Source organism: Manis pentadactyla, chromosome 4 (assembly GCF_030020395.1).
Source record: "Manis pentadactyla isolate mManPen7 chromosome 4, mManPen7.hap1, whole genome shotgun sequence".
Taxonomy (NCBI): Eukaryota; Metazoa; Chordata; class Mammalia; order Pholidota; family Manidae; genus Manis; species Manis pentadactyla.
The window spans coordinates 175,954,646-175,968,852 of NC_080022.1; the positions used below are offsets into that span (position 1 = coordinate 175,954,646).

General features: G+C 51.1%; 1 protein-coding gene across 2 annotated transcripts in view; it reads right to left on the reverse strand.

Moving 5' to 3' along the window:
* Positions 1-455: 455 nt before the first annotated feature.
* The window catches only part of ERN1 (endoplasmic reticulum to nucleus signaling 1), a 73,616-nt gene continuing 59,864 nt past the window's right edge, over positions 456-14,207 (reverse strand). For both annotated transcript variants that reach the window (XM_036899730.2, XM_036899732.2), the window contains 10 exons: positions 13,814-14,072; positions 12,968-13,058; positions 12,478-12,667; positions 11,597-11,696; positions 11,116-11,315; positions 7,810-7,957; positions 6,647-6,774; positions 6,005-6,128; positions 5,571-5,638; positions 456-5,030 (listed from right to left, as the gene is read on the reverse strand). In XM_036899730.2, the coding sequence (XP_036755625.2) occupies positions 4,815-5,030; positions 5,571-5,638; positions 6,005-6,128; positions 6,647-6,774; positions 7,810-7,957; positions 11,116-11,315; positions 11,597-11,696; positions 12,478-12,667; positions 12,968-13,058; positions 13,814-14,072 (1,524 nt within the window). In that variant the 3' untranslated portion in view covers positions 456-4,814. The remainder of the gene's footprint in view (positions 5,031-5,570; positions 5,639-6,004; positions 6,129-6,646; positions 6,775-7,809; positions 7,958-11,115; positions 11,316-11,596; positions 11,697-12,477; positions 12,668-12,967; positions 13,059-13,813; positions 14,073-14,207) is intronic.

The following is a 14,207-nucleotide window of genomic DNA, read 5'->3' on the forward strand; positions in this document are numbered from 1 at the left end:
TAAGCCCCAAGCAGCAGCGTTTGCTGGGTCACAGGCTGACATATCAGGTGCTCCTGATGGGCTCAAGTTGTGGCTCCCCAAGCCCGGGCAGGCTGAGTTCCCTCAGTGGTTTTTCTCCCCTCGTATTTCTTGACCCAGTATCCTATTCTCTGCACACCTGCCCCACACTCTGCTGGAGCTTATTTTTCACAACTAGGCCTGGAATTCAGCCCAAATCAGTACCTTTGGGGACTTCCTGCAGTGTTCCAAAGGCCCTCTTCCCACCACCGCTGAGGAGGCTGCAGTAGCCTTCTGGGCCCTGATGCGGACACCGGCAGGTAACCGCACCCCCACCCCTGCCCCTTCACCCGCTGAGCCTGCTGCTCTCCCCACCATCCAGACCCCCACCCATGAGGACAGCCCAGACCCCCTCTGTCTGAGAGCGGCGGCCAAGTCTTTAAGAAGGCAAAGTTGGCTTCCAAACCTAAAACTACTTTTATTCGTAGTTGGCTCAACGTAGGATGCCATTATCAATCAGTAGAATTACAAAACTGTACAGGAGGTACAAAAATAGGCCATTTAACTTAATTACCCTCACATCAAGCTTAAAAATACACATAAAAATTGTACAATCTGGCAATTTATAAAATATAAAGCTAAGAAAAGGATTTTAGGTTCCACAGAGAGGACTGTATCACACAATTAACACATACCCATTAAACAACTAACCATCCACAGAGAAGACATAATGGAACAGAAGTTAAAAAAAAAAAAATCACGTAAAAATCAACATATTTACCCTGACCAAATTATTCACCCTTAAATGATAAAACTACTGTAAGGCATCCATTGCATGGAAGGAAACAGCATAACTTTACCTTTTCCAGTTTTAAAATGGTCAGAGGCGTTATCCACAACAAATCTGATGTGCTTTGAGCAAGTGACATTGTAAGTGGATACACTTCAGAGTAAAAATTAAATAAATATAAATAGATTAAATAAATAGGTCATTGCAAAAAGAACACTACATAAAGTTTGCATCTGAGAATGCCACATGGTTGACTGGTAATGCTTTCTAGGTAAGTGGGGACACCCCCGTCACAGCTTTTGGGATACTGAACAGGAACACTGTACCCACCAAACAGAGCGCCAGGCAAGGCAAGTGGGGTGGGACTTTGGCTGAAGTGCTGTTAAGGCTGCTCCAGTAGGAGACTCATTGCAGATGCATTATTCTTTGTTGGTTTTCCAATAAACACAGAAAGCATTTAAGGGCTGATAAAAATATCTGAACCAGAATTACTCACGGGAAATCACTGTTTCCTAAGGAGGAGTGAACACTTTGGTTGAAAAGAGAGTGGTCCAATCCTGAGAGGCGGAATTTTGGCTCGTCTGTCTGGGTCACCTGAAGACCTTCTCCCAGGAAAGCCAATGACAGGCCACACTTAGCTAAAATGACTGCTCTAGGGCAGTGAGGGGATGGCAAGGACAAGAAATGCTGGCGACAAAGAAAAGGGATTTCAGAAACTAAATGGGCAGAAAGTTAAAGCGAATCTAAGGGGCTCCTTAAGGTGTGCTGTACTTTCTTTGTCCAGCCTTCCAGCACAGGAGGCCACAAGAGCAGACCCAGCCCACCTTCCACAAGGGCAATGAACAGAGGTGCAGAACAGGGGCGGTCTCGGCAAATCCAAACCTGGCCAGAGTCCAACTTGTGAAAAGAAGTGGCCTAGAGGAGAAAGCCCTACAACCCAAAGGCCCCTCCACGCCCCAGAGAGCTCAGATTAACGACCAATTCATCTCTTTTACTGCAGTGAGAATGATCTGCAATGACGAATGAGTCCGTTCATACAAAACCTTACCAAGAAGATGAGGCTTAACTCTGATAAGAACCTTTCTTCTAGAATTGGTGGAAGAAGACACTTTGCTGGACTCACTAACCTGTGGATCTCTCAACATAATACATGTAACAGGTCAGAGTGACGTCTCCCTGGGAAGAACTTATGGCAACTATTACACTGAGGGGGGGAGGGGATAGGGCACCTTGGCAGCCCAGGATTTTATGTTAGCCAAGAGATCGTTTAGAGACTTACCAAGTAACACCAGTGATCCCCAAAAGTGTGCATGCTCTGATGTCTAATACCACTGGAGCTCTTTATAAACTGAAATTAGAAAGACTCAAAGAAGCGAGAGGAATTCCAGCAAGTGTGCCAAAGACAGATTCAATACAAGGTTCAACACAAGAGTAAAATAAATTATAGTGTCCTTGGGATTCCTAATAGATGTGACTAAATTCCATCTTAAAAGTGAGGTCAGCAAACTTACAAAAAGTTGAGCAGCCTTCCAGGAACTGTACTAAAGACAAACAGGGTGCACAAGGCTGAAGAACCCTATTCTCACAAAAGAAAGACACCTTCCCACTGCAGTGAGCTTAACAGGAAACCAGGACAGGATACACCAGCTGATGCCCCAGGTGTTTTCATGGTACGTTCCCACACGAGACCTCTTCCAACCGCCTGAAGGACTCACAAGGGCCTGGGTCCCTAAAGGTGATGGACAGAGATGAACAGAAGGCGACCTGACCAGGTCCAGATGTTGTGGGATATGGGCAGCTTTAAGACAGAGGAGGTGCAAACCCCGTATGCACACCCTTGACCACCACTTGGGTTTTCTGCAGAGCCCTGAGATTTATTTCTGGCTGCCTCTCCCATGACAGGCATGCTGAGGTTTGCCTATCTGGCTCACTCTGCGTCCCCACTGCCCAGAATCCTGTCCAGGTCATACAGTAGGTGCTCAAATAAAATGCACTGAAATGTGGGTTTGAGAAAGTTGGGTGGTCAGAAACTAACATGATAAGCAGAAAAGGCATTCTTTAAAAAGCTGTCACAGAGATGAGCTGCGCCAAAGCAGCGCAGGACACAAACCCAGGCTGCAGACAAAGATGGGGCTGCTCTGGGGGACATGCAGCGGCAGCTGTGCGCAGGGCAGCGGCACAGGGAGCCCATGGTCCTGCTGAGTACCTCCTGGTGCCTTCCCCGCCTGACTCTCTCCACCTCAGGCCCGGCGGCAAAGGGACCCGCAGAGCCACCTGGCGAAGGGCACTGGCCCCAGTGATGAGAGCAGGGGAGGAAGAGTCCGGAAAACAGATGGCGGGCGTGGTAGAAGACACCACAGAGCCAACCACGGGGCGCCGAGGATCCGAGGTCTAAATGAGGTGACCGATGAGGTCTAAAGGTGTGGAGAACATTGGTTTAAGGAAGAAAGTGACTGACTGTGCAAGGAAGGAAACAACTCTGCGAGGAGAGCATGAATGCTTCCGGTGAGCGGCCCTCATACAAAAAAGCCTCTGAAGAAAAAGGAACAGCGGTGTCTCTGTCAGGCAGCGACATGGGTCTCCTGAGAGGAGTCTCTGAGGTCCCCAGGAGTGAACTGCAGTGATCCCCTCACCCGCTGAAGGAAGTACAGGGAAACGCTTCCTATACGGCACCCAGATCGCGTTTAACTGTTAAGGCTCTCGGTAGAGAAAAGACATTTTTTTGACTGAAACTAAGTTGAAAATTATACCAATTCTAGGGGACAAAGCCATGGAATTGACATAATTCAGAGAACATTACTTTGAAGTTGTTTAACACATGCAAATAGTGCTATCATGTTTTCCTCCAGCAATAGAGAATGACCTAGATATGAACATTCTTTCTGGAGGGGATAGGAACTTTCGGTACCTCACAAAATAGAAGATGTATTCTAGATCTTGTATTTCTTCTTCAAGAGGAAGCTTTAAGTTTAGCTTACTTATGCTAACATAGCATTCTACAGCATGATCAAAACATAAAGTTATTACAATCTACCAAGAAAAACATAAGAGCCCACCCATGAAGCACATGGTGACCCTGGCCTCAGTTCCTGGCCCCACTGCCAGTACCGCTGGCCCCAGGGACAGGAGCCTCATCACTGGTGACCCGAGGCTCTCACGGGGCAGCTGTGAGTATCCCATTCAGCCTGCTCTCTTCCAGTCCCACAGGCCCATCCCTGCCTGGGTCTTAGCTGCTCCTCTTGATGGCCAATGAACTTATCACTTCCTGTCCCCAAATGCTCCTAAACATCCCCAAGTGGCCCAGGGCACAAATCTACTGAAGGCCACCATTTGGGCCATGAGTGCACCAGGCCACAGGTGCCTCTGAACGGAGCACCCGTCCTCTTTGTTCCCAAGAGACCTGCAGACATGGCCTCACTTTCCAGTGTGCGGAGCTGACCTGCCCCAACACTGCACTCCTGCTGCCCTGAGGATACACTGGTTACGGTGACCTGGGGCAGCTCAGATTCCAGGAAAGACACCCTCTGACATCTTCCTCGCCACAGCACCCTCCCCTCTCAAGACCCTCTTCTGGCAGAGGCTGTACTTATGCACCTCAGTCTAGCTGGTTGAAGAGATGCTCCTGGTCCCGGCATGTAGGCTAAACTTGATTCCCTCCACTCCCTTCCTTACAGGCCCGTAGACTGACTTTGAACAGGGAGCTGAAAAAGAAACCTACGTCAGAAGCAAGTTTACCCAGAGGGCAGAGGGAGCTCCTTCCACTGCCTCTGGGACAGGCTTTGCAGAGGTCCCCTGATTATAAAGCTTTCATGGTCAACACCTTCCCAGCTCCCTTCCGGTCAGGAGAGGTCGCATCTCCCACTTCCGGGGGTCAGCATCATCTTCCGCTGACTGCAGAGTGGGCAGCTCAAGGCACTTGGTTTGGGAGCCTGGTCTCCCCGCTAGGCCAGGAGGCATGGGGCTCTGGCTTGCAGAGACCAGGCCCTCAGTCACAGCCGAGGCCTCCAGAACGGAGGGCCGCCCTGCCTCAGAGGGCATCTGGAGTCACCGGGGGCTGGGGCTCTGGGGACTCATGGCAGTAGTAGTAGGGCTGGAAGAGCCTCTCGTGGCTGCACAGCTCCATGGCGCGGTAGGTGTGTGAGAGGAGGTGGGGGAAACGCGACGTGAAGTAGCACACGAAGTCGTCGGGCAGGGAGCCTAGGGTCTCCCGCACCTCCGTGGGGAGCTCCCGGTAGTGGTGCTTCTGCGAACAGGGCGGACACACAGACAGGGAGGCCAGCAGTTAGAAAGCCCTGAAACGCTAGGGACAGAGCCTCTTGCTCAAGCAGGACAATGTGAGCTGGCTCTGCAAAGGAAGAAGGGTCTGTGCACCCAGCATTCCTTCCCGCTCACCTCACCTGCTCCCCTCACCCAGGAGGAAGCCTCGGAGGCTGGGCAAGGCCCAGCGTAAGGAGAGCAGGGAGGGGCCTCCCCACAAGAGTGGCTGTGGCCAGGCCCCATGTGGGCAGGTCCCTGTGAAAGGGAGTCTGTATCAGGCAGGCAGAGGGCACCGCACAAGTCGGCAGAGACCAGAGAGGACACCGGCATCAGAGCCTGCTTCCCAGAGCAGGGTGCCTCATCTCTACTTCCCTAAAGACAACCCGGGCAAGGGAAGAAACAGCCCGATCTGTCCACTCCAGCTAAGGCCCCCCAGCCCCTGCTAGGTCAGATTCCAGTGTGGGTGCAGGACCCAGAGGAAGGCTCCGTGGGACCGCCCGCCCTACCCAGTGCTCACACCCCCCACCTTGTTTCTCATGGCCCGGAGGAGGTCTCTGACCGAGCCACCTTTGTAGGTTCTGAATTTACGCAGATCTGGAAAAAAACAAGGAATGAGATGTAACAAACCCATTTCAAAAGGAAACAACTCTGGGGGCTCCTGGGGACTCAGTGATCAGACTGACACAACATGACCCCACACTTGGCTGACAGGAGCACGTTCCCCAGACTGAGTCTGAATTCTACCTCCTGACCACACCCATATCAAGAAAACCACTAAGAGCCTGATACCTGTCACTCACCTGTCACTCTAAGCGACAAAAGTCAAGAACACACTTCAGTGAAACTGTCTGAACTGTTTGCAAACAGCCTGGAGTTGCATCTACACGTCTGCTCATAGACATGCTGCTGCTCATGAAATGCCTCTGCCCGCACTTCCCCTCTGGGCTCCCGCCCGGTCACCTGTCTGCAGGGGGACAGTGATGTTCTCCCTCCAGTCCATCTTCACCACGGCTCTCCCGCCTCTCTCCAGCTGCTTCACTATTGGGCCGTCCAGGCATTCCTTTTCTATTCGGTCACTCACATCCTAAGAGGGTCACAAGGGCAGCAGACGATGGTCAGTGTATCGAGAAGCCAGAGGGTTGATACGCCATGTCACAGAAGTCATTGCTATATCCTCCGAAGCCTCAGAGATGGGCAGCAGGCCTTCTGCCTCCCTCAACCCATTAACTCTCCCCCTCAGGGCAGCCATGCCTGTTGCTCACTTGAGAGAGGCCCACACAGACTGTCTCCACAGCAGAGGGGTGCCACAGATGCACACCTGTCCACAGACCTTGAACATCTTACCTGTGTTTACACATGCACACATACTACATTCCACACAGAGCCACGTGTGCAATCTATATGCATCAATGAACCCCCCAAAAAGCTCAATTTTGATTTGCATCCTGTGCTTTTTGCCTACCAGTGAAACAGGGCATGATCAAAGGTGGGAAGTCATCACTCCTCATTCAACAATTTTAGAAAAGACAGATGGAGCCAAGCCTTCTTTCAGAGAAAGGAACCTGGTAACAAGAGGTTCTGAAAGAATGCAAGCACCTCTACCTGAAAGAACTGGAGCTGTTTCTCTAGGCTCCAGAAGAAGGGGTGCTTCAGCACGTGCTTCGCTGAGGGGCGCTTCTGCGGGTCCATCGCAATCATCTTCTCTATTAGCTCCCGGGCGATGACGTCCTCTGCAGGAGGAGAATCAACAAGCAACTCAGGACCCCCAGCCCCAGCGGGACACCCGGGATGGTGTGCACACCCTCCAATAATGTAATGAAGAACTTGCACAAGATGTTAGCTAATTCAGACAGCCCTCACCACACAGTTTGTGAAAACGTGTGTTGGGAGAAACACCCAGTATCAGAGGTTTGGGTAACATGCTGTGTGCCTCCATTTGCTGGACTGGGAGCTATTAAAATGATGCCCTGGCTGAATATGGGTTGATGTGGATAGATAATTCAAGCCGAGGTTAAAAAACAAGCACGTTGCAAAGCAGTATGTAGTACTTAACCTCATTTTTCATAAAAATATGCATACATGTCTAGCTAGGTGATCAGGATAATATATACCAAGGTGTGAACAGCAGTCTTCATCACTGTATACATGGAATTATGGCCTTTATGCCAATCTATTTTTTTCTATAGGGAATAAGGAAAATTAATCCGTAGGCAAAATAGTAAGTTAAATTTTTTAAAAAGGCGGTTAAGTACAGGGGTGCCATGGGCCAATTATAACACAGGAAACCCTGAAGTCAAGAAGAAAGGCTGTTGCCCCCACCCCCACTCTGCCTGGGAAGCGGGGCCCCAGCCCGTCTGTCCCCAGCCCAGACAGCACCTGCTGACCACAGGCCCACACAGGAAGTCCCGTTCACAGAGCACAGACTGTCTTCCTGAACACTGGTGCAGGAGGGACCTCAGCTTATGCAGCCTTCACAAGTCATAAACTGGAAAGCAAGTCCCCAAAGGGGCCCTTACCCAGGTCACACAGGTAACTGGGTGCCCTGAAGGAACCTCGGAGCTGCTTGGGTTAGAAGGTGCTGCTCCAAGGATAACCCTGCTCAGCCTCCACCAGCTCTGAAGGGGTCATCAGTTCCCTGAGGCCCACAGGGTGAGCAGCTGGAAGGAAGGGCCTCTGGGGCACAGAGCCGGCACCATCCCTGCCTGCGAGGCCACCCGGGCAGCTGAGGAGTCGCTCCTGACCCCGCCCGCCCTGGGCCCGCTCACCGTGCTTCTCGGGGTGTAAGCAGCCGAGGCTGTAGGCGCCCAGGAGGATGTTCGCCTGCCGCTGCAGGGACTTGCCAAAAGGGTGGCTGCCCTCAGAAATCACATAGTAAAAGACGCAGCCTGCCGAGAAGATGTCCACTGTGTAGGTCTGGGGAGAAACACTGGGTGTGAGGCCTTCTGGAGAAGTCTCGTTCTCATTCAGCGGCCGAGGGGAAAGTGGCACTGCCACTTCTGCCCCCGTGACAGGGCGCTGGGACAGTCGGCTAACGGCCCTGAGGGGTGCCGCATGGGGGCTGGTGTTCACAGTGGAGAACGTGGGCTCTGGAGCCCCTTGCCCGCTCTGTGCCTGTGTGCTCAAATGTTCCTTGCAGGAACAAGGCAGCAGTGGTACGCCCCGCAGGGGTTGTCACGAAGATCCTGAGCATTACGTGGAAATGGGCTGTGACTGGTGCCTGGCCCACGGGAGGCGCTCTCCCAGCTGTCAGTCATTTTTCCCAAATAGCACAGAACTCCCGGCGGGCAGGCTTTCTGTGCATTTGCTTCCCTGTTGTAACCCTAGGGCCTAGAATGGTGCCTGCATACAAATGTCTTAAAACTCTAATAATAAATTAATAAAATGGTTTTTGGTTCATAGATAGCCCTAGAAAGAATCTGACAAGTTTCCAGAAAGGTCGTTTTTGATGCGATCGGACAATGCCTCTCACTTACCCTATGAAACCATTCCCTGTCTGTAGGAGAGCTTCTCTTTGGGGAAATGTGCATGTCTGACTTCCAGCTTGTGCTACCTGGGGTGTCACAGTGGGAGGACCCCTGAGTGTGCCTTGGGTCCCCACTGTGAGGCCCCACTACTTAGACTCTCCCTCAGATGACATGAGGATCTAGTGAGAGAAACCTGGGACCTGCGTTCCGCAGTGGGGAACATGCGCCTTTAACACTGTGCCGCTGTTCACCCTCACAACTGCCCTGGGAAGCAAGCAGAGCGAATCTTCATCCCCAGATGAAGACGTGGACAGAAGGGTTCAGTGACAAGCCCGGGTCACCGCTGGATAGTGACAAACTAGGGTAAGACGCAGGCTAACTACCTTTATTCTACCTCATCAGAATCCTCCTGAGGTGGATGCAGAATCGGGACGGGACAAACAAGTGAAGCACCTACTGACCGCGACTCATGACCCCTGTAGCATTCTCTGGTCCCCGTTTTCTGAAGCCCACATTGCCTGACATCCCCAGCATCCTCACCACTGAAATGCTCACCTGCATGCCTGGGTCCCTCTGCTCCCACCAACCCATCTCCATGCTCAGTTATGTGCTTTCCCAAAATTACTGCCACTTGTTCTTGTGATTTAAATATTCCATAAACATATAAAATACATGTGCCACCAACTCTGAGATAAGCTGAGGTTTTGAAAAGACTCAATAAAAGGGAGTGGCTGCAAAAACTTCTGTGGAATTCGATGCAGAGACTCAACTATAAGGGACATAATGAGTTTAAAGCTGGGATTCTGCTCTCAAATTGCTTAGGAGGTGTTTGAAATGTCCAAGTCTCCATCTAGAAGTCACAGAAGTGGCATTATGCTAGGGAGAAAACGAACAACTCCATTCTGTTGGACCCAGACTAGAAGAAGAAACCTTAACCTACCATCAAAGATTTCTGTTCCTTTAAGAATCACTTACTTGCTTTAAGTTAAACTAAAATGTTTAAGGTATACATGTATTTTCTTATAATTCTCTATCATAACTGACTTTTTTGATTAAAGGACTGGCTGTTACCCAGTGAACTGGGTAAGAGGGCTCTATCATTTCTAATCTATTTGGGGCTGGCTGATTCACCCAGGTCTGGATCCGGGAAGAGAGAAGTAATCTCTGACGTCTTGTTATGCTAGAAAACAAGGTGCTCAGACATGCATGAGCTCTTAGAAAAGGAGGCAGAAGCCAGCTTGACGGGCTTCTGTTGGCCAAATCTGGAACAATCTGTGTATTAAAAGGAGTACGGCCCCCCAAAAAATAGAACTAAAGAAAGAAAAAAATAAGAACAACAGTGGAGTATAACCCTTTAAAAAATCTGTGAGTCCATGGAGATTTTCAAAAAGTAATAGGGGGTAAAAATAAAGCCCCTCTTTACAGAAAAATGTCAGCTAATAAGCATAGAAGAATTTCCAGAGTTAAGTGATTTAGGCAAGGACAGTCAAAGACTGCGGAGCCAGAGGGTGAATGACTGTTGGTAAACAGCATCTTCACACCGTGCCAAGGTACCAGCCACACAGTACCAACAACAAAGGGGAAAATGTACCTTTGCAGTGGAGTGAAAAGTGGTCACCACCTGAGCCAGGAGAGCCAAGTGGGCATCACTGGCAGGGGCACAATAATAACGGTACAGCCTGCCCTCTGTCCCCCCTGATCCTGCGTCCTGGGACCGTTCGTGCCCAAAACATCTCACCTGACTCCAGTTAAGGGTTTAGACCTACTTCTAGATCACAGGAAGTACAAGAACAGACATGCAATTTGAACACCCTCACGAGGAAATGAGCAAGCAAATCCCGAATGGGGCACGGTGCAGAGACTTGCCTGTACTGTCCAGGAATGAAAAGGTTGGGAGGCCGGTAGCAGATTAAAAGAGAAATAATGAAATGTAATGCAAGGCAGTGGACTGGGTCCTGTTTTACAAAGTCAGCTCTATAAAGAGACACTAGGGAACAACTGGGGGAGTCTGAACAGGGACTGAATATTAGAGATCATGGAAACAGTATTCACTGTTGAGGTGTGATAACGATACAGTGTTAGGAGGTAGAATGTATTCGTTTTGGGGAGACATGTGCTGAAGTATTTAAGGGTGAGGGGCGGGGATGCCAGCAAACAGAAAGAAAGTGGAAAATGTTAACAAATGTTCAGTCTAGTTGGAGGTAGAAATGTATGCACTGAAACAGTTTTTTGACTTTCTGTATGTCCGAAAATTCTCCAAATAAAAAGTTGAGAAAACAAAAATAAATTTAAGAAAGAATAAAAACTGGAAGTCTGTTCACTTTATGCAAGTCCTGATTTCCCAGTTTTCTAAAACAGGGGGAGAAGTGATTGGAAGAGTAGAGAAAAAAACAGACAACTGCCCACATTTGCCCCTTTCATTCTTCTGAACATGAGACAATGTGGAAAACGCCAGCAGCATGCTGCTCACATAGAAGACCTGTTACCGACGCATCATTCTCCAGCTACACACGCTCCAGCCCCTGAGTCTCGGATTTGGAGCCTCTGACTCCTGGAGAAACAAGAGGCTTGGTTTGCAGTTTGCCCAGAGCTGAGCCCATTACTCACGGGGTTCTCCTTGCAGTCTTCACTCAGCATCTCCGGAGCGATCCAGCCTTCTGTGCCAGGCACCCCTGAACGGCGGCTGAAGCTGTGCCTGCCCACTGCCAGCTTCTTGCAGAGGCCAAAGTCGGAGATCATGGCCTTGATCCTACCGTGTGCGTTGGGCATGGAGAGGAGAATGTTGTGGGGCTTCAGGTCTCTATGAACTAACACAAAACTCCAGATTAGTCCAGTATTTACCTTGAGCAACATCAGGCCTCCTTGTGCAACGGGAGTGCCCCCTCCTCAGACCCGCTGCCACCTCTACAGGTTCTGATTTGCAACTGGGTAAGAGTCCTCCTCAAATTCTTATATAACTTGTCAAAAGACCATCTAAAACCCCACCTGCACACCAGCAATGCAGCGAAGAGCTTCAAGAGAGGCAAGGTCCACCTGAGCAAGCGAGCACCCCACCCGGACCACAGCCTGGCAAGGGGAAGGCTCTCACCAATATTGAGGGAGTGCAGGTGGGCCAGGCCCGAGGTGGTCTGCTGCAGTAAGGTGATGGGCTCCAGGCCAAGGTGGGCAAAATCCTTCTGCTCCACGTACTGCAAGAGACACGATGGCCAGTCACGGCACGCAGCCCTCCGGACTTGGCTCCTCAGCGCACTCTCTCTCTCTCTCTCTCTCTCTCTTTTTTAAGTGATTCACTTTTATTTAGAAACTCCTGCCTGCAGCTCTTTGCTTTAAGTAACATTTGCTCATTTAAAAAATCCTACTTTAAGAAAGAAAAGGGAAGCTTTACTGACAATATTCTAAATCCACGTTTTCCAGCAGACTTTCTCCTAAAATCAAAGGCTAACTTAAACAAGAGTGCTGACTGACTAGTTTATGATACGAGAGATCAGAGGGCAAGAGACTCAAGTTCACTGCCTCATACAGTAAACCTACAAGTGAAGCCAAATGATATGAAAGATTTTCACAGTGAGCCTGAAAACTGAACCGAAGGGGCTAGCCAGAGGATCTTAACACCTCAAGCCACCAACCAGCGTCCCCCAAGCCCACACCAGCCCCACCCAGCCACGAGGAAGACTGGCCAGCTTTCCCGGAGGCAGAGAGAGACGCCAACCACAATCAAGAACGGCCGCAGGTAGGCTGAAGTTGGGGTGATAAAAATGCTCTCCATTTTGATTGTTTGTGGTACATGGGTATATGTATCCTTGTCAAAATGTACAGTATCAAAACTGTACACTTAAAATTGGTACACTGCATTGTAACTTCAGTAAAGTTAATAAAAGGAAATAAAAGAAAAATAAGTCAGTAGTCCCTAAAGCCACACCCCAGCTGCTGGGAGAAGGGAGGCTGTGGCCAAGCTGACCTGGCACCCACCTCCTGCAGGGTGGCCGCGCACAGCTCGATGGCGATGTACTGGAACTGCCTGTCCCTCTCCGTGCAGAAGTAGCGGATCACATTGGGGTGCTCGTCTGATTCGCGAAGCAGCTGGACCTCACGGTCTGCGAAGCTAAAACACTCGGGAAGGATCCTCTTGACAGCCACATCACGGTTGTCAAACATGCCCCTGCAAGACAAAGATCGAGGTGGGATTTGGAGGTGCAAGTCGGGCTGTGGAAATGCGAGGAGACCCATCGTGCTCTTCTCTGTCGCAATGGCCACCTTGTCAGTCTCATAGCCCAGGGGCACCGACCAACCACCAGGAAGCCTGTGGTCATCACTCCTCTCCCTGGAGGCAGAACTCTTCCGCCTTGGTCACCACTATGACCCTATGACCCTGCTGTGCCCCTGGAGCCTGGCCTGGCACCTGCAAGCTGACAAGCACTCAAACAGGAGGTGAGGTCCCAGGGCTCTCCAATCCACTCACCGGTACACAATTGTGCCCTCAGCTCCATGCCCAAGGACATCCTTCGGACAGAATGAAATTTTTCCAACCATCACCACGCTGATTTCCTCATCTGGGACAAAACAGGGAAAAGAAGATAGCCTAAACCAACTTGAGGCAGAATGGCTACAGCTTTCTGATCTCAGGCAAGAGATGGGATCTCAGAGGCTCCAGCCCAGCCCACCCACGCCCCAAGAGCAAGAGCCGCTGGGTCCATTCCCCATTCACACCCAAGGTCGCTGCCTCCCCTGGCCCTGCCCTGTGTTCCTGCCTTTACACACGGTGAGAATTTATGACATACAACTTTCCTGAGGACAGGGATTCTCGGTGCACCTGCACCTGACACATTCAGGTGGTGATGGTGGGTGTGTGAAACAGACGGACCAGCAGCAGAGTCTGCAGCTTGAGGCTCAGGACTCTTGAGGTCTCCTGTGCTGGCTTGCGTCAACCCCCTCAGACTGGCCGACCCCGGCCTGAGTCCACCTCCAGAGCAGGCGGGTCAACAGCCGCACTCTTACACTTGGCCACTAGCTGGCTGTGCAAATGCTCCAGGCCACACAGCCGAGCACGCACCTCTCTCTCTGCTCAGTGACTCACAGCCCTGGTGGAGCAAGATGGAGGGAAGGCCAGGGAGGCCCTGAGAAGGCCCTCTGATGGGGAGAGGCCACAGGATGGGGCAGAAGCCCAGCACCTGGGATGAGAGGGACTTAGGTGAGAATACAGTGACCCCTTGGACATGGCACTTCATGATCCATGGAGACTCCCAGGAAGGACATGGTGCTTTACAGTTGGCAGGAGATGTTAAATGGGAGGGAAATCCCGCTTTACCCTCGTCGTCCTGCTCCAGGAAGGGGCTGCTGCCAGCCTTGGAGGTGGAGCCACTGGAGTGGAGCGAGTGGTTGGAGGCCCTGGGGGATGTGCTGGGGCTGCTGGCGCCTGAGCTCTCAGAGTACAGGCCGGACGAGTCCTGGAGCCCCGTGTCCTGAGCGCTGTCTCCAGGCGGGTGGAAGGGCAGCTGCTGATGTTGCAGGCGCTGGGTTTTCTCCAGTTCCTTCTGGAACTGCTGGTGCCGCAGCTGATGCATGCTCTGGGAAGAGAGACACATCCAGGGAATGGCAGGCGGAGGCTCCCTGTGGCAGAGGAAGGAGGTGCACTCTACGTGACCCCACAGGGCGGGACAGGACCAGTGGGAAGGCAGCCAGATGGAGGGGATTCAATTCCA